The sequence below is a fragment of the Columba livia genome, chromosome 3, assembly GCF_036013475.1.
Source record: "Columba livia isolate bColLiv1 breed racing homer chromosome 3, bColLiv1.pat.W.v2, whole genome shotgun sequence".
In the NCBI taxonomy this organism is placed as follows: Eukaryota; Metazoa; Chordata; class Aves; order Columbiformes; family Columbidae; genus Columba; species Columba livia.
In genome coordinates this window covers 54,955,996-54,981,935 of record NC_088604.1, presented here as the reverse complement: position 1 = coordinate 54,981,935, position 25,940 = coordinate 54,955,996, and the positions used below count along the sequence as shown (strand labels likewise).

Sequence of the window (25,940 nt, the reverse complement as noted above, 5' to 3'; positions counted from 1 at the left end):
ATGTGATAAGTAAAGTGGAGAAATATTAAACATTTACCTAGCGTACTTGAGAACTTCACTGTGGATTCAAAATCCAGGTCCAAACCTATGAAGATTTCAGCATGACAAACCAAAGATTTCCTAACCACTTATCTCTGTGGCAGGATCAATAGACTTCACTTCAGTTAACAGCAATAAATGAAGGAAGTCTGGGGTCATCATCAGCCAATATCTATTGGATGGGCAGAAATATTCTACATTTCTCTGACATCTAATGCTTTAATCTAGTATGTTTAATTTAATCCTAATTTGAAAATACATATAAACACATATGATTAATTTTAAGTAAAGTTCATTGGAGTCAATGGAATTTAAGTACTTGCTAAGCATGAGATACCTGGCTAAAGAAAACGCAACATTAAGTGTAATCCTACTAAAGAATGAACTTTGGGTTTTGTTTTTATTAAATGTAGTGGGTACCTAACAGACAATACTGATGAAAACTGAATTCCTCTACCAGCACTTGCTATGAAATTTCCTCTATAAAAACAAGAGACTAAGAAGAAGAAAAAGAAAAAAAAAAAAAAAAAAGAAAAGAAAATAAAGCAAAGATTAAACAAAGAAGGTAAAAAAAATTCCTAAAGTAGCAAATTATGCTGGAAGAGAGATGTTATCTTTATAGAAATATAACCTAATTTTCTCTCTTTTAAAAGGATAATAATGTAAAATATTTTTGTAAGGCAGTCAGAAACTATAGTAGTGAGTGCTGTAAAAATACCTATTTTGATTAGGTTATGTGTGGCAGATACGCCAAAGCTTGAAATATTTGGTCATGGAAAATTTACATACATTAATATTGTAATTAAACTACTCTTTCACCTATTGGCCTACGATGAGCTACTCGGCAGGTTTTAACGCAAATGCTCACACAGATGCCGACTAGAGTATGCTTGTGTCTGTTCAGTGGATAAAAAACATGACTTAATTCTTTAATGCTATCAAGCTGCCTCTTTCCATGAGAAATAAATCCAAGTAATAAAAACAAAAAGCAAGACTTCAACTAAGTTCTGAATCTGCAATATAATGAGATTTTTGAAAGGGAGAAAGGTCTTGACAAGATAAATACTGATTCTTTTCCAGCTCTAATACTCTAAAACAATTACTCTTACAGTTATGCTGGTGATTTGTTGTTGTTGTTTCTTTTCATTTACTTTGGGGAAAAAAGCATCCAATCAGTGCTACTTTCAGCCCTTAACACCAAATTCTTAGTTGGTACATTCAGTGAAGTTCCACTGAAAGCAATAGCTTTGTGCTTATTTATACCAGGGCTATAATCCAGACATGGACTTAAAATCCTCACATCTGCTGACCTGTGATAACTGTGTGATCTTTTTGTGATGTCCTGTATCTGATATAAGCTACACATTTAATAACTTATATGACATCTAATGTGTCATCTTGTTGGAAAAGGAGACAAAGCTGAAGAGATGCTTATTTTAAGATAATCAATAAACTCTCCCATAATAATTGTGTCCTGGCACCATTCAAATAGGAGACACTGGTCAAACAGAGCTGCAGTGATACGTTTCTGTTCCCCAGGCAAATGAGGTAAAACTTCACTGGGACTTTCCAGACTTAACAATTACAAAAAGGAGCCAGGGAGGGAGCATCAGCCTCTGAGACTTTTCAAGACTTCCCTGTGCTGAGCCTCTTCATGGCCATGCTTTTCTCCACTGTTCCAGCAGTGTTTTTCAGCATGCTGAAGATGTGCGAGGGGTGATGCTCCCATTCCCAGCCCCTCCAAGGTGTTTGACACTCCCAGGAAACCGTAACAAAAGTCCAGTCTGACTTAGTACATAGTTATTAGGTGCTAGGATCTAAATGGGGGATCCCTTTCAAAATGGGAGCCTGATGTATGGCCACTATGGGTCCTTGCCATAAAACACAAGAAGTCTCTCCTCAGTTCAGCATTACTCTTGCCTTTGTCACTGTGATTGCTAAGTTCTTCTTTCCTCACTTTTTAACTTTTCTCTCCAAGTTACTGCCTTAACTCACCACTGTAGTATTTGTTTGCTGTTTAGCATAACAGAATACATTCTTTGCTGGCTTTTAGAAATTACTGTAACAAAAGTGATTAATAATGATATTAACAGCAGCAAACTTTCAAACCATGCATTTTACTGGGTGATAATTCAAATCCCAGCATTCTGCCAAGAAAGCCTAGTTAAACTAAAAGGTGTGAAATTAGTCTGCAATTTTCCAGAGAACATATAATTTATTACTTGCATAAGCAGGTGATACTGCTGATAAATACATTTTCAGAATTGCAAATGCATAGAAATAAAATTTTGTAAACTGGACCTTTTACTTCATAATTATCAAAAGATATTTATGTAAATATGTTATTACTCAAAAGTTTGACTCCTACATCATACAAGACAACTTCTTGAAGCATTGGCTACTACATACCAAGCTTAACAGTAATACTTCAATCTTCTGTTTAGTTTTGGTGAAGACAGTATATTTTTGTTGTTTAGGCTGTTTCATAAATCATATGAAATTCTATGTGTGCATGGCTGTTTTACTCACCTTAATAATCAATAGAGTGAACTAAGAATATTATACATGAATGTAGGATTTGCATTCTGCTTTAACAAATATTCAGGTGTACATGATTATAATAATGGGGTTTCTTTGGTCTCTTAGCTTTGAAGTTCCATGCTTCTGAAAGTCATTTATAAGAATACTACAAGGAAGAGAACATACAGGGAACAATGTAAAATCATTTGATACTTTGTATAAATATTTTCCAAAGTGTGTTTGCAGGACTGATCAGATAAATTTATTTGGTAAGTTGTCTTCAAATTCCTGTTGCAAGTGCACATCCTCCATAGATCTGAAATGCAAAGTCATTGTTCTTTTTATGAGGGTTAGAAAGCTCAGTAAGCGAAAATCCTCTCACATTGTTGATTTGCATTTAAATTTGATTTAATTTAAAAAGAGAGGTTGTTTTTGCTGTTCTGTTTTAAGTCCATATCAAACTGCAGTGAAAATTCTCTTTTCAGTCAATCATATTGTGTATCTGAATTTATGGCCACAATTGCCCCAATGTGTTCATATTTATCTTTATGCCTAAGTAGTCCTCCTGAGTTCAGTGATTTATAGATATGTGAAAAGTTAAAACGTGCACGTAGGCATATGGAAGGTTGATTCCTTAGTTATCTAAGTATCTTTTTTTCGTTTCACCAAGCATCTCATGATTCCACACAGCTGTCTATTCACAGAAAATCAAATAATAGTTAGTTCAACTATTTTAATGAATAAGTGAAATGAAGAACTTCTAATTAGATCTTGCATTAACATCAACATAAACCTTTTTTAGCGTTAACATCCTTTGTACCTTTTCACAGTATTTGTGATACTTGCTAAAGACAGTGCAAAGTAATGAAATGGTGATATTCTGTACCCATTTTTGCTTTCAAAACGGTCCTTATATTTTAAAGAAAAAGTTCCCTATGAGTATTCAGTCATGCCTCGCATTTTGTTGGCTGCAATTTTTATTAGAATCAAATTGAGTTCATATATAATTTAGTTACAGCTAAACTCTCATCATTTAGTAAAAGCTGAAGCGAATTTTTGTACAAGTGTTTGCTCTGGAAGGACACATAGAATTACATAAATGTTGAGAGAAAGCTTAAAATTGAAAAAGCATTTGAAAACAATTAGCTAGCTGAAATGCAGTGCTTTATTGTTTAAGATGAAGTTTATTCCCTGGATTAATGAAAGGAAAGAAGGAGAATTTCAATTCCAACTGTTATCTGTTAAGTATATGAAAACGTTTCCATTTTCACTGATGACAACCACAGCATGCACACAACTGTTGACTAAGAAGCCTTTCATGAGGAATGGATCAATAGCATTTCTCCCTCTCCTAGATATAAATATTTTATCTATAGCTCAGGAACACTTCAAAGAGTTAAACTGTTAACAATATCGTTCTCCACTCTCCTACCAGTCTACTCCTCCTAGAAGTTTTACAGCAGGAAAGCCTTGCAAGAGTGGAAATCAGTTTTCCCTGCAGTATAACATGATCATTATATGCCCTGACTACCTAAATGCCACCTTGTCATCTGGTCTTCTTGGCACATGTAATTAGCTGTATAACTGAAAGCAGTGCAGTCTTGCCTCAAGGGGACATATATAAAGATGGATTCAGCATGTCTGTATTATTCAGATCTTTACCCATCTTGCTACAAATGTATCCTTAAAACTATGGGAGTAACCCTCTTTTCAGAAGAGTCAGTGCAAATCTCAACCACCTAGAACAGTTTGAAAAGGGTTTTTACTTTTGGTATAAAAAATCAAAACCAAGTAATGTGAATCCTTGGGGTTTTTCAAGACCCAGCTGGAGCAACCTGATATTAGTTCAGTGATCATGCTTTGAGCAGGAGGTTGGACTAGGGACCTCGTGAAGTCCCTTCCAACCATAATGTCTGTATAATTCTATACTATACTGGTCTTCTTATGGCATCATGACGCTGTCTGTATTTTGCAGTTCACACGCACATGTTCCTATTTCCTTCTACAGGCTGTTTTCTATTGTAGGTGTTTTATACAGAAGGTGGTCACAGTCTCATCTCTTTCTCCCCAGTAAAATGAAAACCTTTACCAAACATCTATTGAGCTGTGGAAAACCTCCAAATAATTGTTCTAGAAGAATTTGGAGATTCAAATAAGTGCTGATTGTGAACTAATTCTGTAACTCTGTTTAAAGTGACATCCACCTGCTTAATTGTTATTATGCATGATACTAATGTTTCATTTTGTTTTCACAATTTTATGGGGCCTTGACACAATACAGCAATTAAAGGCACTCTTCTAACACATACACACAAAAAACAAAGGGTGAAAACAACCCTTACTTCTAAGTCACATAAAAGGAACTTCTGAGTTCACCCTGTTTTAAGGAAAAAGTTGCTCATTGGGCCCAGAGAAATTAAAATAGAGATACAATGATAGTATTGAATTACTATTTTATGTGCCGTTGGCTAGGAAAACAGCATGCCTTGTCTATGTTAGACTGATAAGCTACCTAGTCCTGATGGAACTGTTATAAGCAAATAGTATTCTAATAAAACACTAATTCACAAAAAGCCCTCTAATTTTCATATTTGACTTCTCAAGTAAACGTTCATAAGTGTAAATGTTTTCTAATGAATTAGTAGAAGTAGTTCCAAGTATCAGAGAAATCAAACATAAAACTACGCACAAGCATTTTCATGAATATTCCTGACTGGCTTAACACAGTTTTCATCAACATTCAGCACTCACCATGGAGCTTCAAATAGATTACATAAAATAGATGGAGAGACAGATGATAGATTATTCATTGAGAGTCAGCCCCTACAGGGAGAGGGCTCACATTTCTCTCACTTTTGTACTCCCTCATGATAAAGGTTACACTGTAAAGAAATGCAAACTGTCCTCCCATTCAACTGACTGCGACTACTTTGATATATTTAAATGAGACGGGAAGCATCAAATGCTACAGTTAGTGAGTCTTAAACCTCATTGAAAAAAAAAAAAAACAGAAACCCAAAACAGCAAAAAATCCCCCACAGGATACTTAACAAAGCTGCCCAAAAAATACCTTTCCCATTATGCAAAATGAGATTTGATATTTCAGGTTTGTTTTTGAAATGTATTGGAGAAAAAAATAAAAAACGCTTAAAAAGTTAACTAAACGGAAGACAACAAGAATGGACAATAGTTTTATACTACAGCGGCAGCACAGGACGTGTAGGAGCAATTCAAAGCCTATTGAACCTTAATTCTTATTCCTTCATCTCTCAAATGAGCAGTCATTAATGTACCGAGTTATTCTACTTTCAGCTACCACCCTTCTTACATAGATAAATTTGAAATATCTTGGTAGAAAGAAATTCATTGCCAAAACAAACGTATTTCCATGTCAAATTTAAATTTTAATAAAATTAGGATTCTAGCAATAGCAACAAACCAATTAAGAAATGCTAGTGCATGTGAGCTTCTTTATTTTTATCATGAGGTAAACTCATGGATGACTTGGTAAAGTCAACTGCAGCTTGAAGCAATTTCTATCTCCACTTGGATTTCACAGAGAGACTAATGAGACTAATGCTGATCACTAATGTTAACAAATGCCAGTTTCTGTGAAAATGTACATTACTGGTAGTGAAAGCCAATTGTCAAATTGATTGGGCTAAACCTAGTTAGTTGCTAGATATTAAAATTTATATTGGACATCTGAGTTAGTGTTTTGTGAACATTTTGCCATTCAACTAATTTGAAAATACTTATGTACTACTAGGCAACTCGTTCAAAAATAATGTCAGTCTAACATACTGGTTTTTAGTGTACCCTTAACTCCCTGGGAGTCTGTGATGGGACAACTCCAGATTTCTCATTACTAACCCAATATTTTGCAGCTCATCTAATCAGCATCATGTTAATGGTCTGAGGATATGTGAAATTTAGGGAGTCTAGTGGTTTTTCTGGAATATATATGTGTAAGACTACATTCAGATGTGGAACTGAAATCAGTCAAGTTCAACATGCACACCACCCTATCTAAACAGGGCTCAAAGCAAATTAGCAAGCAATAACTTAGACTTTAGGAAGTAGTAATTATGCCAAGGATACAGCCAAGCCAAAACAAAAATTAAAAAAAAGAAAAAAAAACAACCTATCCCATTTTCTTTGTAGAGATAGGAATAAAAACTTGAATTGCCAAAATACAACAAGAATAGAGGCAGAAAGATATTGAAAAATTGCTGTCTTTTATCCTAGGTACTTGTTTTGCCTGGTAGTTCTACTAGCAAAGTCAGACAAAGATATGAAGGCTGATAGAGGATTGAAAGGAACTTAGGAAAAACGAGAAGACACTCAAAGCTCTCAGAGAGTCGAGCCTTGGAGGGATAATATTTACAGATACGTTAACTAGAGCATGAGTCCATAAGCAGGGGGACTGTACAGGCTCCATTTTTGAGAAGCGGAACTGTGCAGAGAATTTGCACCACAGCTAAGCCCAGGAGCCCAGAGATGGCGGAGTCCCTGATTATTGTCCAGACACAGCATACATTAAGTAACATAAGATCTAATATGAGGACATGAGTTGTATGAACAGCAACGTGAGAGCATTCAGTGAGGTTTCTAATTACTAAATAAAGGTTTTCAACAGAGAAGCAAGGTCAAGAACAATACGGTGTGATTAAGTCCATATTCTATTTTGTTTGCTTTGAAGACAATAAAACTTTAACATTTCTGTAAGTCTCTCTTTTAGGAACAGTTCCTATTGTGAAATCACGAGGCTTAAGTATACATAAATTTCCTACAGAGAAAGAAAGAAAGAACTGCTGATAATTTTAAATAATTTAAGAAAATATTCATATACTTTACAGGAAGTAAGACATATAAGTTGCTGAGCTTGTACTTCTTCATCTCTACAAAGATTTTTTTTTAATTTGCTCTTTATGGTTTTATTCTCTCCTACTTGACAAGGTACCACTTAAATATAGAACTGGTTGCAAAATCTATGTTAGTAGAGCTAATTACTTTTAGCATTTTAATTTGCCTACAGTGTAAATATCTTATATGACTTTAGCTTCTTTTTCTGAAAGGTCATTTGAATACTTTTTAAGAACTTATGAACTGTTCACTGATCCCACAATTGTTGTCTTCACAACCATTTTTCAGATGATTGGTTTGTGCTTTACATTGCTGCAATGTTTTGGCTGTCCCATTTTACTGACAACAAAATCAGGTATGGAACAGCCATCCCTTTGTATCCAGATCAAGGAAGAATGTTGGAAAAATCAATGAGATTGAGTATTTTAACCAACTGATCTCTTTGAAGAGAGCCACAACCACTCATTATAAAGAAATTAAGAAGGATAAAGATGAATTGTTAAAACACTTAGATAAATATATGTCCAATGGGTAACTTTTGAAAATGAATAATTTTCAAGACAGGACAATTCTAGTTTTTCAAACTACCCTTATCAGGTTGGCTGACTTATCTATATAGCTTCATTCAACATTCAGAGAACTTAAACAATATCCTGTCCATATGACATTTTCACAAAGTGTACTAGTGTAACTGCAAATGTTAAGAAAAGCCACAGTTCTCCTTGAGTAACTCCATAGCAAGTTTGTGTTGTTTTTAACTGTGCTGCTTGTCTGAAAGCCTATGTGCTTTACAAAAGGAGTTTTCTTCTTTTAAAAGGTGAGATTCTGGGGGGCCTCGTCTGAGTGTGTGGAGCAGTGACTGGATTGCCAGGAGGCCTCTCCAGGCACTGAGTGATGTCCAGGACAATGTGGCTACCTGGTACCAGTGGAGTGTGGGTGTTAGTGCCAGCTGGAGCTCAGGATCAGTCTGCTGACACATGGAGACTGTGTCAGTTGGGAAAAACCCAACTCCTCTGAAGACAAGAAAAAAATACTCATTTATTTCAATGTTGCCAGTGCTTACTTGACACCTCTGTTTCCCAGATGACAGAAAGGGATAAATCTGAGTGTGCTGTCTTCCCTCCCACCAGTGAGACGAAGACTAATTTTATGGGGAAGGCAGCATTGTACTTAAAATCTCCAGTCATTGTTATACTTGACCATATGCAATACTACCCTAACTTAATCAGACCTTTGTAGTTCCTACAGACTCTCAGTGATATGGTTTGTACAGGAATCCTCCTAATATGCAGTCACATCTTTTGAAGTGCAATGGAGTCCAAATAACAGCATATAAGGACTAAGACATCTTTACCTCATTTTCCTGATTTTTATGTCATCTAACAGACAGGCCTTATCTTCCAGTCCAAAAGGATGTCAGTGGCTGTGCTTCAGACATTGCAGTTGTATTATTGCACTTATAATAACTTCAACCTTACATTAATTACTATTTTTCACATCAGGCATAACACAAAAAAAAAGAAATATATGTATATAATATTAATACATAATAACAATTTTTCTTAACCAGTAGCATGGCTACTGCATTTTTATGGGTAAATTGTCCAGGGTGGAATTGTTTATTTAGAGTTGGCTACAGTGTACGCCTTTTCTTAGGTTAGTCCTTTTGACACTTTTTAGTCAACAACATGTGGATTCTTTTGTTTTTATCCTGTGACTTTCTGTAAGTTCAGAGTGAACTGGATTTTGTTTCAATTTCACATTTTTTTTTACATTATACATTTTTGCACTTTGATTAGAGATTGTACCTACTAAACTAAAATATAGGCTACTGAATTTCTGTGGTAATTTCTGTGTTTATTCTTCGTCTCATCTGCATTTGAGCTGAAATATAGACTGCTGACCGGTGCCCGTTTTCAGACTTTTTGTGGCCATAATAAAACTGTACATTTATAGAATAGGTTTTCTAGAATTCAGTTATCAAATGGTAAAAATTCAGCATCAATAAAGTCATCTCAAAGAGACTTCTGAAACAGAAACAGCAACGTGTCTTAGAAACAGACACATATCACAAAAAGCTCCTTATTCACACTGTGTCTATATTTATGTGAATTTAACAATGACATCTTTATGAGGGCAAAGCACTGTCAATCAACTTAAGACATGCAGGCAAAACCATTAATGTTTCTAGTGATTAAATTTATTACAATGCTAGGTCTCTAAAGAGAGAAATTTTATCTAAATTTTTTAGAGAATACACCACATCAAGACAAATTCCAAGATTCTGCCCAAAATATTTCAAATCTATGAACAGGTATTTCAACAAGACTAAAGAGGGAAGATTGCTGCTTCTTTCTTGTAAAGCAGAAGTAGTGAGTATGTATATAAAACCAAACTCATAATTAAAATCACTGTCACACTTCTTCCTACATTAAAATTCAGACAGGAAGTTGCTCTTCAGGCAGCTGCATAATTAAGGTGAAATATGCAGAGTGCCCAGTGCCACAAGCTATGAGTAACTTATTGTGGTTTATATATTATAGAAAAGTTTTGAAGAAGATTACTTTAGATCTAGACTAAGAATGCCAAACTGCTTAACAGCACAAAGTTAAAATAAATGATGCCATCTTAAAATTAATTATTTCATTTTCATCTTTATCACTGGATCAAAACATTTAAGAGAGAAAAAATGGCTCCAATAATTGTGTTTGTTTGTGCATTAGTTACACAATGCTATCCTTTAACAAAAAAATTATCCAAGGACCAACATCTAGGCTCTTCCCAAAGCTGGTGATTTAATTAACTTGGAAAGCTCTGTGGCTATGTCTGAGTGCTGTATTTTTCTCATTGGACACTAAACCCAGCATAGCTAAATGATAACTTTTTTTGACCCATAAAGTAAAGCGAAACACTTATTGGTGTCAGAGCAGAAGCACCACAGAATCTTTAAATAGCTTATTGGCTGAATAAAACAACATGAAAATAAAAGTTGGTTATGTCTGCACTCACCCAAAATTGATACTGAAGTCAATTAAAACAACTATGGAAGATCATAAATTAAATAAATAATAATTAAAGACATCTAACAAACTGTATGACTGGAAATAGCTAAAAAACTAACCAAACTGAGCAGCAGCACCACTGATAACTCAAACTAGTACAGAGGGAATCATAGTGCTTACTTGTAAAACTACAGTGTTACTTTAGTAGACTTATTAGAAGTAAAGTTTATATTGATATGCAAAATTCTGTCCTTAGAGGCATTTATAATTCAAATCATACCTGCTGAGTTCACAGGACATAAAATGCTCCTTCACTGTGATATTTATTCTTTTAAATTTAGTTATTATTTATACTTAAGTTTATCCAACATGAATGAATGTAGCATTAACATCTATGCCCAAGTATACACAATAACCCATAAAAACAAACTGCAAATAAATAGTGCCCTTGATAGCTAAATAGCGAACAATGGAAATTTTTGAACATGCTTAATAGTGCATTTTACAACCCTTCTCGTTGTTTATCTTGCTCTTCAGTGTCATTCAGAAAATGTATCTTCATTGATAATGGTACTCATAGCAACAGGAAAGCTTAAAACCAGTAATGTGTCCCTTTCTTATGGAGCTTCAGCAACTGAAAATCATAATGAAAATATTAAAAATTGAAAAAGGTAAATACAGATGGGAAAAGAGAAACATCTCTGAAGTTCTGGAATGGAGACTTATGATAAGGAGATTTACAGAATTACTTTTATGTAGGTTCTTTTTCAAAGGAAAAAAAAAAACACAAAAAAAAAAACCCCAAACAAACAAAACAACCCATGTCTGGAATATGACTGAAGGAAATAATCTCCATCTCCTCTCAAAATTGGAAATGGTGATTTGTATATGAATAGGATAGTATAACTCTGTGTGATTCTCGATGGACCTTTCCTGAAGCATAACCTCAGGGTGATGATGAAAGTCAGAAAAGAAGAGAATAAATCATATTGCACAGAAAAAAAAAAAACTCTTGGGGGAGGCGAGGGGAGGGGGGAAGATAAGGATGCACTCCAATTACTGGCAGGTCATCCTGTGCAGAGATATAAAACAACTATGACTAAAATCAGCTTCACTGGAATGACTAAAATTGCCTAAAACTTAACCAGTTGGACAAAACAACAACTGGGTTTCAGTGCAACATATTGGTAAGTACTGTTATTCAGACTTTATTTCATTTAAAACAAACAGCTTCATTTTAGCTACATGCAGCACAGTGCCATTTTACACACATGTGTAGAGATCAGTGCCTGAATTGAGGTCAAGAGAATAGAAGACACAGACAGAAGCACAGAGGGAGCTGGAACAGAAAGAGGAGCCACAGCAGAGCTGTTATGATGTGACTACACTCCAGAACAAGCTCTGAACCTGCAGCCTGTTGTAAGGAGAGGGAGCAGAGCAGAGGAACACGAGACTCAGGTAGCTTGGACTAGAGGAAATGTTTCCTGCTCTTTTCTAATGCTTATCTCATTGTGGTGTAAGCTGCTAATTGAAATATATTAATCTTTTCCCAGAAGGAGTGCAACTACGGGTCCCAGCCACCATTGTAACAGCCACTGAGTCTGACAAGAGAGTTATCACAAAGACAGCTTGAGACATCAGCAGATTTTTCCCTTGGTGAGAGATACTGCCCAAAGACTGGTTTATTAATATTACTTTTTTTTTTTTTTTTTTTTTTTTTCTTACAGAAGTATTCCACACTGTTAAGCAGCTCTAATCCCAGTCTTTATTCCTAGAGAGCTTTGGGTATCTCTGCGTTTGCAGGATGCAGTGGATAAAGCACTGGCTTGTAACTTGAGAAAAAGTGGATTCACCTGTTCATCTGTCACAACCTTTCCTCTGGTACTGAGAAAACTTCTCAGTCTTTTAGTGTTTTATTTCCCACTTTATAAAGCAGTGGGGGGAGTCACTACTTCAGTAGTGTGACACAATGACATAGACATTAAAAACTCTGAGGTGGGCAGATACTCCAGGAATGTATGCTATAAACACATACAAGGTTAAAAGATAGAGTTATAACCTCCTTAAGAAGCGAATATGAGCAGTAATTGATATATGGCAGCTAAAAAAAAAGAAATCTAAATAATCAGTGTGGAAATCCATAGTAACAGGTATAGGAGCAACGGTGAAAAATAAAAGGAAATCAGATTACACAGAATCACAGAATGTTTGGGATTGGAAGGGACCTCGAAAGATCATCTAGTCCAATCCCCCTGCCAGAGCAGGGCATCTAGATGAGGTTGCATAGGAAGGTGTTCAGACGGGTTTTGATTAGTCCAGGTAAATAGAAATATTTGGCACTAAATTACAGAGGTCATCTCAGAGCAGTGGAAACATTACCTTATCCTTGCTCAATTTTTAATTATCTCTAGATTGCCAGAGCTATTGGATGTTTGAGAAAATTTTAATACTTTCAACTGAAGTCTAGGTAGCAGTAGCAAAACCCATGGAATTTCTCTCTAATCTCTTCCTCCAAATATCTGTAAAAGATGACATCAACTAAGTTTTTTCATTCTCCATGCTTTTTATAGTGTTTCAACTACAAAGTGCCAATTAGACATTATTTTAACAGAAAGGGTTGCTAATTCTTACAAAACAAAGAAACAAACAAACCAACCAACCAACCAATCCACCTGTAGAACAAAACCCACTAATCATTATAGTAACAAACAAGAGGATCTATTCTAAAGAAAGAGACAATGAAATGTAAAGGGACCGGATGTTTTGGCATCTTTTCAGGGATTCTGTTAGTGAGCCCTCTGATTTGAATGAAAATAAATTACCATACTTGTTACATGTTATTAGCAGTTCTACATGAACTCTACTCTTCAGTGGAGACTCCCTGGAAAACTATCTTCATTTTCTGTGGAATGGTTGAGGAAGAGACGTTTTGAATGGCTACTTTAAAAATGTGAATGTGATTCCTTGAAAGGAGATAAATGCATTAGGAAAGGATGAATGTATTAATAGCTGAGTCCTACACCAGTTAAAATTACAATGAAACTAATAATTAAGGATTTAAATTAAAAATATCACACAGCTTCATGCACTGAAAAAGTTCTGCATAAAATTTCCTGGAAATCAATGCTGTACTTCCTTATATGATGCAAATTATAACCTTGTATCTTCTAATGTTCAACGTATATATCACTTTCAAAACAGTATTAGCTATGTATCTTCAAAATGATTTTTTATAATGGAAAAATTGAGAATCCATCTCAACCTAAAGGAAAACAAAACTCCCCACAGAGCTGTTGTTGAAGTAAACTTTATCCTGGAGTCTTGTCCAGGGTGTTTTTCACCATATTTTCTGAAAATACCCCAAATTAATTTTCAAGATTCTGTGGCTCTTAGAACCTAATACATTTCATGTTCATATAAGATGAGTTTACTGTGTTTTCAAAACGTTACTGTTTAAAAGGCATCTTGGAGTCTGACAGCTTCTCACTCAATTATCTAAAATTAAACTCTAGAGAGCTGGTACACTTTTTCTCTTTAGAACTCTGTTTTTCAACAGTAGGGGACTTCTGAAAAAATAATGTCCTATACAAAATTAGGGGAATCAGAGGCTTAGGATCTCTTAACTGGGATCACTTCCTTTTTATGTCTTGGCTAGTTCTCTGATCAACAGGGAGCTTTTTCCATTGTGCTTCCCGAGAGCTGGCAGACTAACTGTCTGGGTACGCTTTAATCTTGAAAGAAAATTTTACACTTTCCTAAGAAGAAGTTGGGTCAGGTTTTCTGAACACAGAAGAAATTTCCTTTTCATAATTTCCTTTAGATTAATCCTTTTGTACCTCAGTGCCTCACACTTCATTATGTTCCAGTGAAGAGAGCAGATGAAAGTAGTCAAACTTTACTCAGACAATTTATATGAAAAAGAAAACCAAAATCAACTACTTTGTGTGGTCTTTATTCTAAATAATATGAAAATTTTTAAGTCAAGAGTGAAAAAAGGCATAAAAAGCCAGAGAAATTTACTATAGGCTACCTTCTTTCATCTACTTCCATATAGTCAAGACGAAGGCACCCTGTATAACATTATAGGGGAAGGGATTCTCTGACGTATTTGCTCAAGGCTCAACTGAGTCTCAAGGGCAGTAGAATTTGAGATCTGTTGAGATCTCTTGCAAGTTATCAAAATATTTCTAAAAGGAGTCAAAGTCAAAAGCCCAGTGTAATTGAAGCCTAGGCTAGCTTTCTGGACTGATTATCAGATTAAAAAAAAAAAAAACAAACAACAAACAAACCCAACCAACCATCTGTTTTAAACCGGTATTTAATACTTCACTCATAAACTAACCAGTAAACATAAAGACTGACTTTGTGACCACTGGAATACTTAAGCTATTCTTTGTTCAAGTTCTTCACGTGTGCAAGACATTAGAATCAAAATTTGGATTAGTTGAACCCTGACAGCTAAGCTGCTGACCAGCTAGCTATTCACTAATTTCTACTTCCTTCACATTTGCACCCCTACCATAATGTAGGCTAGATTCAGTTTCAAAACTGAATGACTTTCAAAACTGCTGAGCCTGTCCCTTTAAATATAAATGGAAGCACATTTAAAACCAAAACATACTAAAATCTACTCTTTTAACACAACAGGAGCAAAAGCCCTCTATTAAACAGCATACCTCCCTGTGAATTGAAATCCTTTTCAGCAAATGTTGTTTAAAGTCCAAAGGGCAGTCTTCTCCTTACATCCCTACTGATTTTTCACAGCATCTGCCGAAAGTGAGCAAAACTCTCCGATAAAACAGCAGTTAGCAAAGTTTACAAAGGTCATTCTTATGGAGGTAGCATCCAGTAGTGAAAGGACAGACTATAGAAAGAATCCCAAACTCCAGTCTTCTGTGACATCCAAATTGTTAACAGTAATCTTCTATAAGAATTTTTAAGATAAAAAGTTGTAATAGCATACTCTTGCTCCAAGTATTTCTGAATATGAAGATATTGCAGAAAACACTGTCAAGATCTGAAAGAGGATGACTGAAAAAATGATCAGGACAAAGGACCTTTTTAAGAAGGTGATTTTCGACAAAGAGTAAACAACCCTCAACCAAATTATTTAGTATAAATTCTGTAATGAAAAGAATGTTAATTATATTAAATAATTATCATGGAAAGTGCTAAGGAGGATTCATGTTGCTATTAATGGCATGGAAAACATGTCATGAAAGTGCCCCTATGCAGTAATTTCTATACCATAAAATACCAGTGCTTCATTTAGCATTGATTTATCTGACATAATGAAAATGAAACCATGAATGAAACTTGGGGTTAATTCAGGGTCAAGGTGGATTCTCCAGCACTGTAATAGTCTTAATTAATGATATGATTTTGAGCTTTACTAAAGTGTCTCAAAAATGCCTCTGCAACACACTTTTTGAAGGTTTACTAGTTTTCTTTTCAGTTTTATATTTTTATCTGATACTTTTTTTGTTTGTCCTCATACTCTTGATCATGTACTTTGCTTTTCAAATCTTTTAATTACTTCAGTGAAATCCTATGCTGTATTATCATTTTAATAAATTTATTTTTTAATTTACCTCAGGAGACACAAAATCTCACAGAGATGTTTATTTTAGTTAACCATCTCTGCTAAGGAGCCATATGAGTGTGCTGTTTCTTATTCACTTTGTCTCCTTTTTAATTGGGAGTCTCTGAGGATCCTACTATGATCAAGATTTTATTCTTCATTTTTCACCAAGTTGAGGATTATCAAATTTTCATTTCTTGATATTTCCTGAGGCATGGTGACCACTACTATTGTAATCACTATGAAGTGATGACTCAGATTTTTTACCAAATTAATCTGACTTATTTTCAACTGATGGTAAACTTTCTATGTGACTAATTTTCAATCAACAGCCTGAAGAATAAAATGAGCAATCCTTGAGGAACTATTTTGTTAAAGTGTGGCCTCATTAAGCATTTGCTCTATTTAGGTGTAGACAGAGCTTTCCATAATGACCACTTTGTAGGATGCTATCATCTCCTTGATCTTGTGTAGTGTGTATTTTCTGAAACTTTTTGATCTTTCTGACAGAAAATGTAAAGGTAGTGTGCTTATATTACTGTGACTTGAAACTACTGGATGAGTACATTCACTTCTACCTTTCCCAAGTGTAAGAGCTTCTTCATACACATGCAATTCCTAAATAAAATAGCTATTCTGTCCTCCCTGATCAAGGTACACACTCGCTATATAGAGCTTGATTTCTGGAATTCTACTCTTTGGAAAAATTACTATTCAGTCAACATCCTCTTTTGTTGCTCGTCATTGAGACACCTCTCTTTTTTGTTCGGTTTCAACTTTTCCAATGGTTATATGTACATTTCGATTATGTCTGACTTTTTAGCCACTACTTAAGTTTTTACTGATACAGATTTTTTCTGCTAACATGGAAACAGAACTTATGTGATCGTGCACTTCTGGTTTTGATCTGGCCTGTAAGTACTAAACCACAAATCAACTTGTGTTACAATATTTTCAACCTGGCTGAAACCAATAAATCCTCAAAATTTTATACTGAGAACAGCAGGGATAATGATAAAAGTTTCCTACAACTACCATTTCCAATTTTAAGTGGATTTATTTCAGCCTTGTTCAGTTTGTGTTCTGGTTTTCATTCAGCAAAGATTTTAGTAAATATAGTGACAGAATATCCTAAAAAAAAAAGAACAACATTCTGTTGCTGGTATTGGTGATATTTACAGAAAAGAAATTCTGTTTTTTCAAACACATTTGTGCCAGAAATGAGAGTTTAAGAGGCTGATCTTCTTCAAAACATAACCTCTTGTGAGACCCCACCTGGAGTACCGTGTTCAGCTCTGGGGTCCCCAACAGAAGAAGGACATGGACCTGCTGGAGAGGGTCCCAAGGAGGGCCACAAAGATCATCAGAAGGCTGGAGCATCTCTCTTATGAAGACAGCCTGAGAGAGTTGGTGTTGTTCAGCCTGGAGAAGATAAGGCTTCTGGGAGATCTTCTAGCAGCCTTCAGTACCTAATGTGGGCTTGCAAAAAGGACTTCTTACAAGGGCATGTAGTGATAGGACAAGGGCTAATGGCTTTAAAATGAAAGAGGGTAGATTTAGATTAGATATAAGGAAGAAATTCTTCACCATCAGGGTAGTGAGGCACTGGAACAGGCTGGCCAGAGAAGCTGTGGATGCCCCAACCCTGGATGTCTTCAAGGCCAGGTTGGATGAGGTTTTGAGCAACCTGATCTAGTGGAAGGTACCCCTGACCATGGCAGAGGGGTTGGAACAAGATGATCTTTAAGGTCCCTTTTGGTACAAACCATTCTATGATTCTATATAACATCTATTTATTTATGTAGCTATTTTGTTGCTTAATTTACAATTAAAATTACCAGAAATCTACGTAGAATATTAGCCATATTGTATTCAATAACTCAATATATTAAAAGAACAGAGATAGAAACTATGGAATAAATATTCACATTCATTATTATCCTTTGCAAACTACTGAATCAAGGAACAAACTGAGGAATACCATTATGTGTGCTTGAATGACAAGTTAGCAAACAAAACCTCTTGCCAATGGCACATGTTGAAACAGAATCAGTATCTGGATTCACAGTCTCCTGTGAAAGCCAGCAGACAAAGCTGCTACTAAAATGCTCAAGGTCTTTATTTACTTTATTGTACTTATACTATCATTGGGCATTAGCTCAAAATGATAATGCAGAAGATTATGGCTTATGTTCCCAAATTATGATTTGCTCTGGAAAGTGGTGGAGAGCATAGAAGTACTCAGTATGAATATCTGCCTCCTTCTATGAATAATTTTAGTTGCAACGTAAGTAAATCATCGCATAAGTACAATTAAGGATGAAGCACCGCATGATTTGTCACAGAATGGAGACAAAAATACTTCCTGAGAAACCCCTTTTTAAAGAGCAGTTTCGGGAAGGAGTCTGACTTCATAGGCTTCAAGAACTGCGCTTGAGTGCATGTGTTTTTTTGTTTTAAATAAAACAAGTATCATGAAAATAAATCAGATTAGGTGAATAAGGTAAATTAATCTCAGAAGAACTTAGTTATTAAGAAATGTTAAGCATAAGAATCCTTTTATTGGACTATAAGTAACTATTTCATCAGGAAAAAAGAACTTAAAACCAGTTCTCTTACAAGAGTTAGCAAAACAGTCTCCTGAAACGTTTTCTCAACAAAAATTCTGGCCAAATCATTAACTATAAGAAAACTGTCTTTAAAATTAAAAATCTTCCTCGGAGAATATGGGTCTAGAACTGCAGATTCCCTGCTGTCCTTGGCTTTACAGTTTTCTGTGTTGTTTGGTAGTCTGGTATGTACATATGACAGATTAACTGCTGCACAGTTTCAGGTACTACTTTAAACATTTAAAAACATGGAAGATCCTAAATTGCAATATACAACTGAAATACTCCAAACCAGATCTGGCACACTTAGGGCTACTTGTCATATAAGACATTAAGTAGATCCCACTAGGGGTGTTGAAGTAATTGACAATGTCTAGTCTTTAAAAAGACATATATTAACACAGTTAGATTCTGTGGGGCCTAATGGTTTGGCAGACTGATGATGCTGCAAGAAGCTCAGACATAAGGTAATTGCCTCTTTCTCTTTTTTAATATATATCAGCAATTACGTGTTAAGAAATGTACCAGTAATAATCTCCCCTTTTCTCCCAGACTTAACGTGACCAGGTATTATCCTGTACAAGATTCTTCTTGCTCTTAAAGGTCGCAAATTTGCTTTGTGTCAAACTGAGTTTCTTGTACTCTTCTGCTAGTACACTGTGGTCTATATGAGCCCCTATTATGTTCACTATTATTAGTGGGTGTTACTATCATGTTTAAGAGGAGGAAATAATAGAACAGAATAAAATAATTCATGGGAAACTGTTAGTAATGTTGTTGTTCACTGCATAATTTTGCTTCACAGACAACCAAAGCCCACTTGAACTGTGCAATTAATTGGTCAATATGAGAAAACTATTTGTACAATCACCTACTATCACAGGTTTGAAACAAGGTAATTCCTTCTTGATTATTTTTTTTTCTGTCTTATTGGTATGGGATCTTCACTTTATGCTGAAGGTAAATTTATTCAGTGCAAATACTTTTTCACTTTCTTATCACTCTTGCTTTTTCGATAAGACTGCTCAATAAAACCTACGGAATTGAACAAAAATTCTCTCTTTTGTTAGAACTGATTCTAGAAGAAGTAAATATAACAGGTCTAGAAGGTGCAAATAAGCAGTGGAAATTACAGTGGAATCTACTTCCTGGACATGGTTTTCCTCAAATTCTTATGTATCATAATTCACTTTTTCTCTGTTTATGTCACTGTCAAGCTCCACTAGACATTCTTTTATCTTTTTCTCATGGCAGTGAAGAAATAAAGTACTTAATTTTAGAATGCTACCTCTGTAGCACTGGAGAACCATGAGGTATGCTTCATCTGCCAGGTAGATTTCTCTTTTTGGAGAAGAGAATGACATTCAGTACAAATGGGACTTTTTGTCCTTGTTATATATTCTGAGAATGCTTTTTAGATATTTTATGACAACAGTAGAATAAGATTGCCAAGGTTTTCCATAATGCAGGAACCAGAAAACATCAGCTCATTCAGTGGCATTTCCTTATTCTTTTTCTTCCATGGAAGCACAGAATCACAGAACAGTTTGGTCGGAAGGAACCATTAGAGATCATCTAGTTCAACCTTCCTGCCGGAGGCAGAGATATCTTTCACTAGATCAGGTTTCTCAAAGCCCCATCCAACATGACCTCCATGGATGGGGCATCCATAGCTTGTAAAAATGTTTTCCCTTCTGTTCAGTCTAATCCTACCCCCTTTCAGTTTAAACCTATTGTCTCCTATCCTGTCACTATAGGCTCTGGTAAAAAGTCTTTCTCCATGTCTCCTATAAGTCCCCTGTGTATAATATACTGAAGGGCCACTATAAGGTCTTCCCAGAGCCTTTATTCCTCCAGACTGAGCAATGCCAGCTGTCTCAACCTGTCTTCGTAGGAAAGATGTGCTATCTCTAACTGTTTTCATGGTCCTCCTCTATACCATGCTGTAATAGTTCCATGTCTTTCTTGTATTATGGGCCCCAGAGCTGGATGCAGTAGTCCAGGTGTGGTCTCAGGACAGTTGAGCATATGAGGAGAATCAGCTCCCTTGGCCTGCTGGTCGCACTTCTTTTTATGCAGCTTGAGATAAGATGGGCTTTTTGGGCTGAAAGTGCACGTTGCCAGCTCATGTTCAGTTTCTCACCCACTAGTATCCCCAAGTCCTTCTCCACAGGGCTGCTCTCAGTCCATTCATCCCTTGAGTCTGCATTGATCTCAGGGACTGTGCAGGGCTTTGCACTGGGCCTTACTGAACTTCACACGGTTCAAATGGGCCCACTTCTCAAGGCTGTCCAGGTCCTTCTGGATGGCATCCCTTTCCTCCAGAAATTTAACTGCACCACTCAGCTTGGTGTCATCTGCAAACTTGCTGAGGGTGCACTCAATCCCACTGTCTATGGCATTGGTGAAGATATTAGATACTATCAGCCTCAGTACAGACCCCAGAGGGACACCACTCATTACTGGTTTCCACTTGGACATTGAGCCATTGAGTATAACTCTTTGGATGTGGCCATCCAGCAACTTCCTTATCCATATAACAGTCCATCTGTCAAACTCACATTACTCCACTTCAGCAGCCAGAATGCTGGGGGGAACCATACCAAAAGCCTTAGAGAAGTCTAGGTAGATTACGTATATAGTTCTTCTCTTGTCTGCTGATGCAGTTACTCCATTGTAGAAGGTCACTAGATTTGTCAGGCAACTAATGATCCATAGTAGAGTGAAGAAGTGTGCTAAGCAGATCAGCACAGCTGGAATCCCTCTATTGAAGGAATAGGAAGAAACAGAGCCCTCAGGCAGATCCCTACCCCTTCTTTCCAGAACCCCTAATAATTTGCATTGGTATTACCTCTCAGGCAATTGCACTCATGGATCCTATGACAGGACTGCTGAAAAACACATTTACGTCTCAGTCATTACACTAGCTAACCTTTGCTTCTACTGAAATCCTTCTGCTTCAGGATAGTGCTGTTAAACAGTCCTTTTATCATTATTGTTTTCACAAAAAAATGTTTACTTAATTATTATATTTTGAAAATACATCTTTGAAAAGACACTGAATCCCACCCTCAGAACAGATGTTTCACAACTTGCATCAATCGCTCATTTTTTGGTTAATGGTTTAAGTTTACAAGCAAAAATGAATGTGTTCTTGCTGATCCTATATTAGGATTAACCCCTCTGGTGATATTAAACTTCAATTTCCTGTCCTCTTTGTCTACCACAACTCTTTCATCCCATGTAATCTGAGCTATTTTCCAAGGCCTGCAACCACACAAACATCTTTTCTCCTCACCCACTTCCAAACTTCCCTGTAACTTTTGTGAGTTCAAGGACACAGTTTCACTTGTGGTGTCCCATCTGTCTAAAGCTTATTTCCTCTTCTCCTTAAGCCAATGAATCATTTCTTTGAATCTCACTTTAAAACTTCCCTGCCCTCTTTAGCCTATGATTCATAACCTCTGGAGAACATTTTTGTGATACCCTTTATGAAGCACGCACAGCAAAAAGGAAATTTATTGTATAATAGTCTTGTTGAAGCAAGCTATACTTGAGGTACTAATATGACTGTGGATTAAGGGTCTTATAGAGTCCACTCAAGAAAGATTGACCCTTGCAGAATCTATTAAGTCTGAGTATTTACAACCACTCACCTGAAAACCCGATAGTTAGGCCCAGGCAAGGCTGTTTTCTTTCTTCTTGCCTTTGAACTCATAACTCTCTACTCTTGATGTCAGATGGCACCACTGAGTTTTGCCCAAATTGAACAAGGTGCCTATTTTGGACCCAGTAGAACCGAATAAAAGGATTCAGTTCCCTTATCTCTCCCTTCAGTGACCAGTACCATTTCCTTCATCCGTACTTTAGATACTTTCCGGTGAGGGCATCAGAAGAAATGAAAAAATCACAGCACTCCTCTGTTGATCCAGCTAAATGAAGGATGAAAGTTTCCTCATTGTTTCCTCATCTAGGCATTCTGTGATGGCAGATTCAGAGGTCTATTATAAAATCTGAGCAAGAGAAACAATTTGCTCTTAAATTGGCTCTATCCAATTAAATGAGAGGATGCAGGGAGGCAAACTCAGAATGCCAGATGGGCTACACAGTGAGGGTGAGGGGGAGCTCTAAGAAAAGATATGTGTGAAAATTGGTAGGATGGTGTGGTACGATTCATATCATCCAGAAACTCATGTGAATGGTACCTATTTATGAGGCTGCTATTCCTCCTCATTCACAATACACTCATTGTAGCATGTAATTTTCTGTACTCCTGTTGAAAAGGCCATTTACATCTAGATTTTTTTGTTTAGCTCAGCTAAGCATTTATGCTTATGTTCATTTTTATGCCTTGAAGTAGTCTTGGGATGAGCCTTTTCCTCTTTTTATTTAACTGACACCGGCTTGAATTTTAGTTTTTCGTTTTCAAGCCTTTTGTAATGGTCAAAGTGCTAGAAATGGAAGAAGAAAACTCTAGTTCACATTCACATGACTCATAGAGTTACGACTTGAAGGAAACCCTCTAAATATTTAAGGCTTGCAATATGTTTTTCAATGCTGATAGTTTCTGTTTTGAAAAATATTAAATTGTGTGCATTCATAAAGACATTATATATGCAGATATACATTTTCTGCATACAGGAAATCACAGAGATAGAAACACAGACAGAAACATTAATGTATCACTGTTACCATCATACTACTGCAATATGGATGGTAGTGCAGGGATACAAACAAAACCTTTTTATCTCCTGAACAGTATATGAGGAAACAGACTTTGAAGAAGTGGGTACAGATTTAGTGGAGTTATTTTTCTTTTGAGATTAAAATATGGTTGTGTATGGGCAAATCTTTTTGACTGCTGTTTGTCTCTAAAAAGTATACAAGCTTTAACTAAATTAGTAGTCAATTTTGACAGAAATATTGTCACACAAACTATTACTAACAAAAGGTGTTCTGAATGATGGCTTTCAGATTTGTTATTCTGTCTTTATAGACCTACACATGGGGAAAAAAACAAACCCAAAGTATAAAATGAGGATCGCATTAATATTGTATTGTACCCATGAGCACAGCAATACTGAATATGTGTATGAGGGGTAGCTGAAGAAGAAGTAGGTTAAAAATATAAATGTCTAAATCCTTACTTTTATTCTAGAATCCTCAGTCTATAACCATCAAACCTACATTTCTTACTATAATCTCATATTTCATTCTCAACTTGGACTATAATTTCTATGATGGATATACGTGAAGATAGACACTCCAGCGATGATGGCAGATAGCAATAAGAAATGACAATAAGACATGGATCTGTTAGGGAGGTCCAGTGTATCTAGGAAAGTCATGGCCAGCATCCATTCTAGCTCTAAATCCCTGTAATTCTGAGGATGCTGTAATTCTTTAAACTGACTTCACTTCTTGAAAGTTCATATTGTCATGTAGTTTGTGATTATATTGACTTTCAACTTTTGCAAGTTTTTACCACTTAATTATTGCAGGTGTTTCAAAAGCATAATAAGTAAGTGTAAAATATTACAGAAGAAATTTAAACCAAGTCAAGAATTCTATTTGATTTTGGAATGCCTTTTTTTTTTTTTTTTTTACATGCACATCAAAATAAGTAAATAAAATTAAATACTCACTCCTGTTATGTAACGAGGTCTATACTGGATGGTTCCAAATAAGCCAAGTATGACTATAATAATGTGTATAAAATTTGCCAGGATGGGTGCCCACTGATAACCAAGGAAGTCAAATATCTGCCTCTCGAGCACAGAAACCTATGATTAAAAAGCAGAAGAACAAATAGGTTAGAACAGATCAGAAAACATATATTAAGGCCATTCTCCTACTCATACCCAAGGGAATTGTCCTAAGTTACAAAAAAATACTTCAGTCAGCCTTAAAACGAAATGAGTTTGCAATGTTTCACTTTGTTGTTTTAATGAAAGCTGCATTTCTCACTGACAATTTACTGAGTTATATTCAGTTAACTAAAATATTCATGTGGGTAATTCTACTGAGATGCTAAACTGCTCACTAGGATGGTATGTTTGCAGGAGGAAAAACACAAATAATTTTGTTACATACACAAGAAAATGCTATAACATTCTAGGGTATCAGTGCTAAAAATAAGTGGCAGTCTTATGACATCATCTCAGCTACATTGCTTCCACCCACGAACACCATCCTTCAGCCTAGTCTTGTGTCTTTACTTCCATTATTTTCCCACCTTCTATTTATTCCAGCTATCCTATCAGTGGTCTTTTACTAGTAACCAAATGCATGCAACATTTTGACGTTGTTCTACTGATAATGACTGTAGTTTACCGTCTCCTACTGTCACAAACAAGAGCTAAAGTATGAGATGTTACCCAATACTCTAGATACTTAATTTTAAAGGTGAATTAACAGACAGTCTTAGGCTATTGTTGGCTGTTTTCAAGCAATACCATTCCAAGCAGATAGATTAGGAAATAGAAGAACTGCCTTTCTAACAGTATCACTAAAAATAGTTGCAGAATTCAAACAACAGATGTCCCTTAGCTGGTATTTGGACATTATGTCACAATATAGCACTGCACTCCAACCCATAGGCAGGACGGTATATTTTGACAAAAAATATTGACATGAATATTAGAAGTCAGTGTAATAGTGAAGTGAATTTAGCTTCTTTGACACCTTTCCAACAATTTCACTAGGTGGAATGTTGAATGAATGAGTTTTATGAAAATGTGAATAAAATAATAATAATTTAAAAAATGATAATCATAATAGTCATAATAATGCCAACGTCACAGACACAGAAGTAAGAAAGAAAAAACAGGCTGTTTCTTTATAAAGTTTCATTAAATGACAAGTGACTATTTACTCAGTATATATTACACTGTGGATTAACTGAATTAGGTTTATCTGCCACACACTCCATTCATTTAAAAAATAATGGCTTTTGAGATCAAGTACTAAATGAATAATTACTGTTCACCACTGTTCTTGCATGATATAGATATGGGAGACTTTTTCAATTTTCATGCTGCAGTCCACTGCCACACCAACACTCTTTTTGAAATTAAGTAAGAAAACTTGGCATTAAAAAGACAACCTACAGTTACACTACCATTGAAAATGTAAAGAATGTTATATAGCAGTTACTAACATATGTTGAACTTTAAGATAGAGATTGTCAAATAACCTTGGCGAAGCTCGTCAGCCACATCATTTTGAATCTGAAAGTTCATGGTTTCATGTCAACCACTGAATTCCTCTCTACAACAAAGATTCCTTTCACACAATGCACCCAGCTTATAGTCAGTCTTGGTA

General features: G+C 35.7%; 1 protein-coding gene across 2 annotated transcripts in view; it reads right to left on the bottom strand.

The window, feature by feature from the left end:
* NKAIN2 (sodium/potassium transporting ATPase interacting 2) overlaps positions 1-25,940 on the bottom strand; it is a 547,535-nt gene that overhangs the window by 278,233 nt on the left and 243,362 nt on the right. For both annotated transcript variants that reach the window (XR_010471338.1, XM_065056828.1), the window contains exon 2: positions 24,263-24,400. Coding sequence is in view for 1 of the 2 variants with exons in the window: in XM_065056828.1 (XP_064912900.1) it covers positions 24,263-24,400 (138 nt within the window). In the remaining variant the exon portion in view is untranslated. The remainder of the gene's footprint in view (positions 1-24,262; positions 24,401-25,940) is intronic.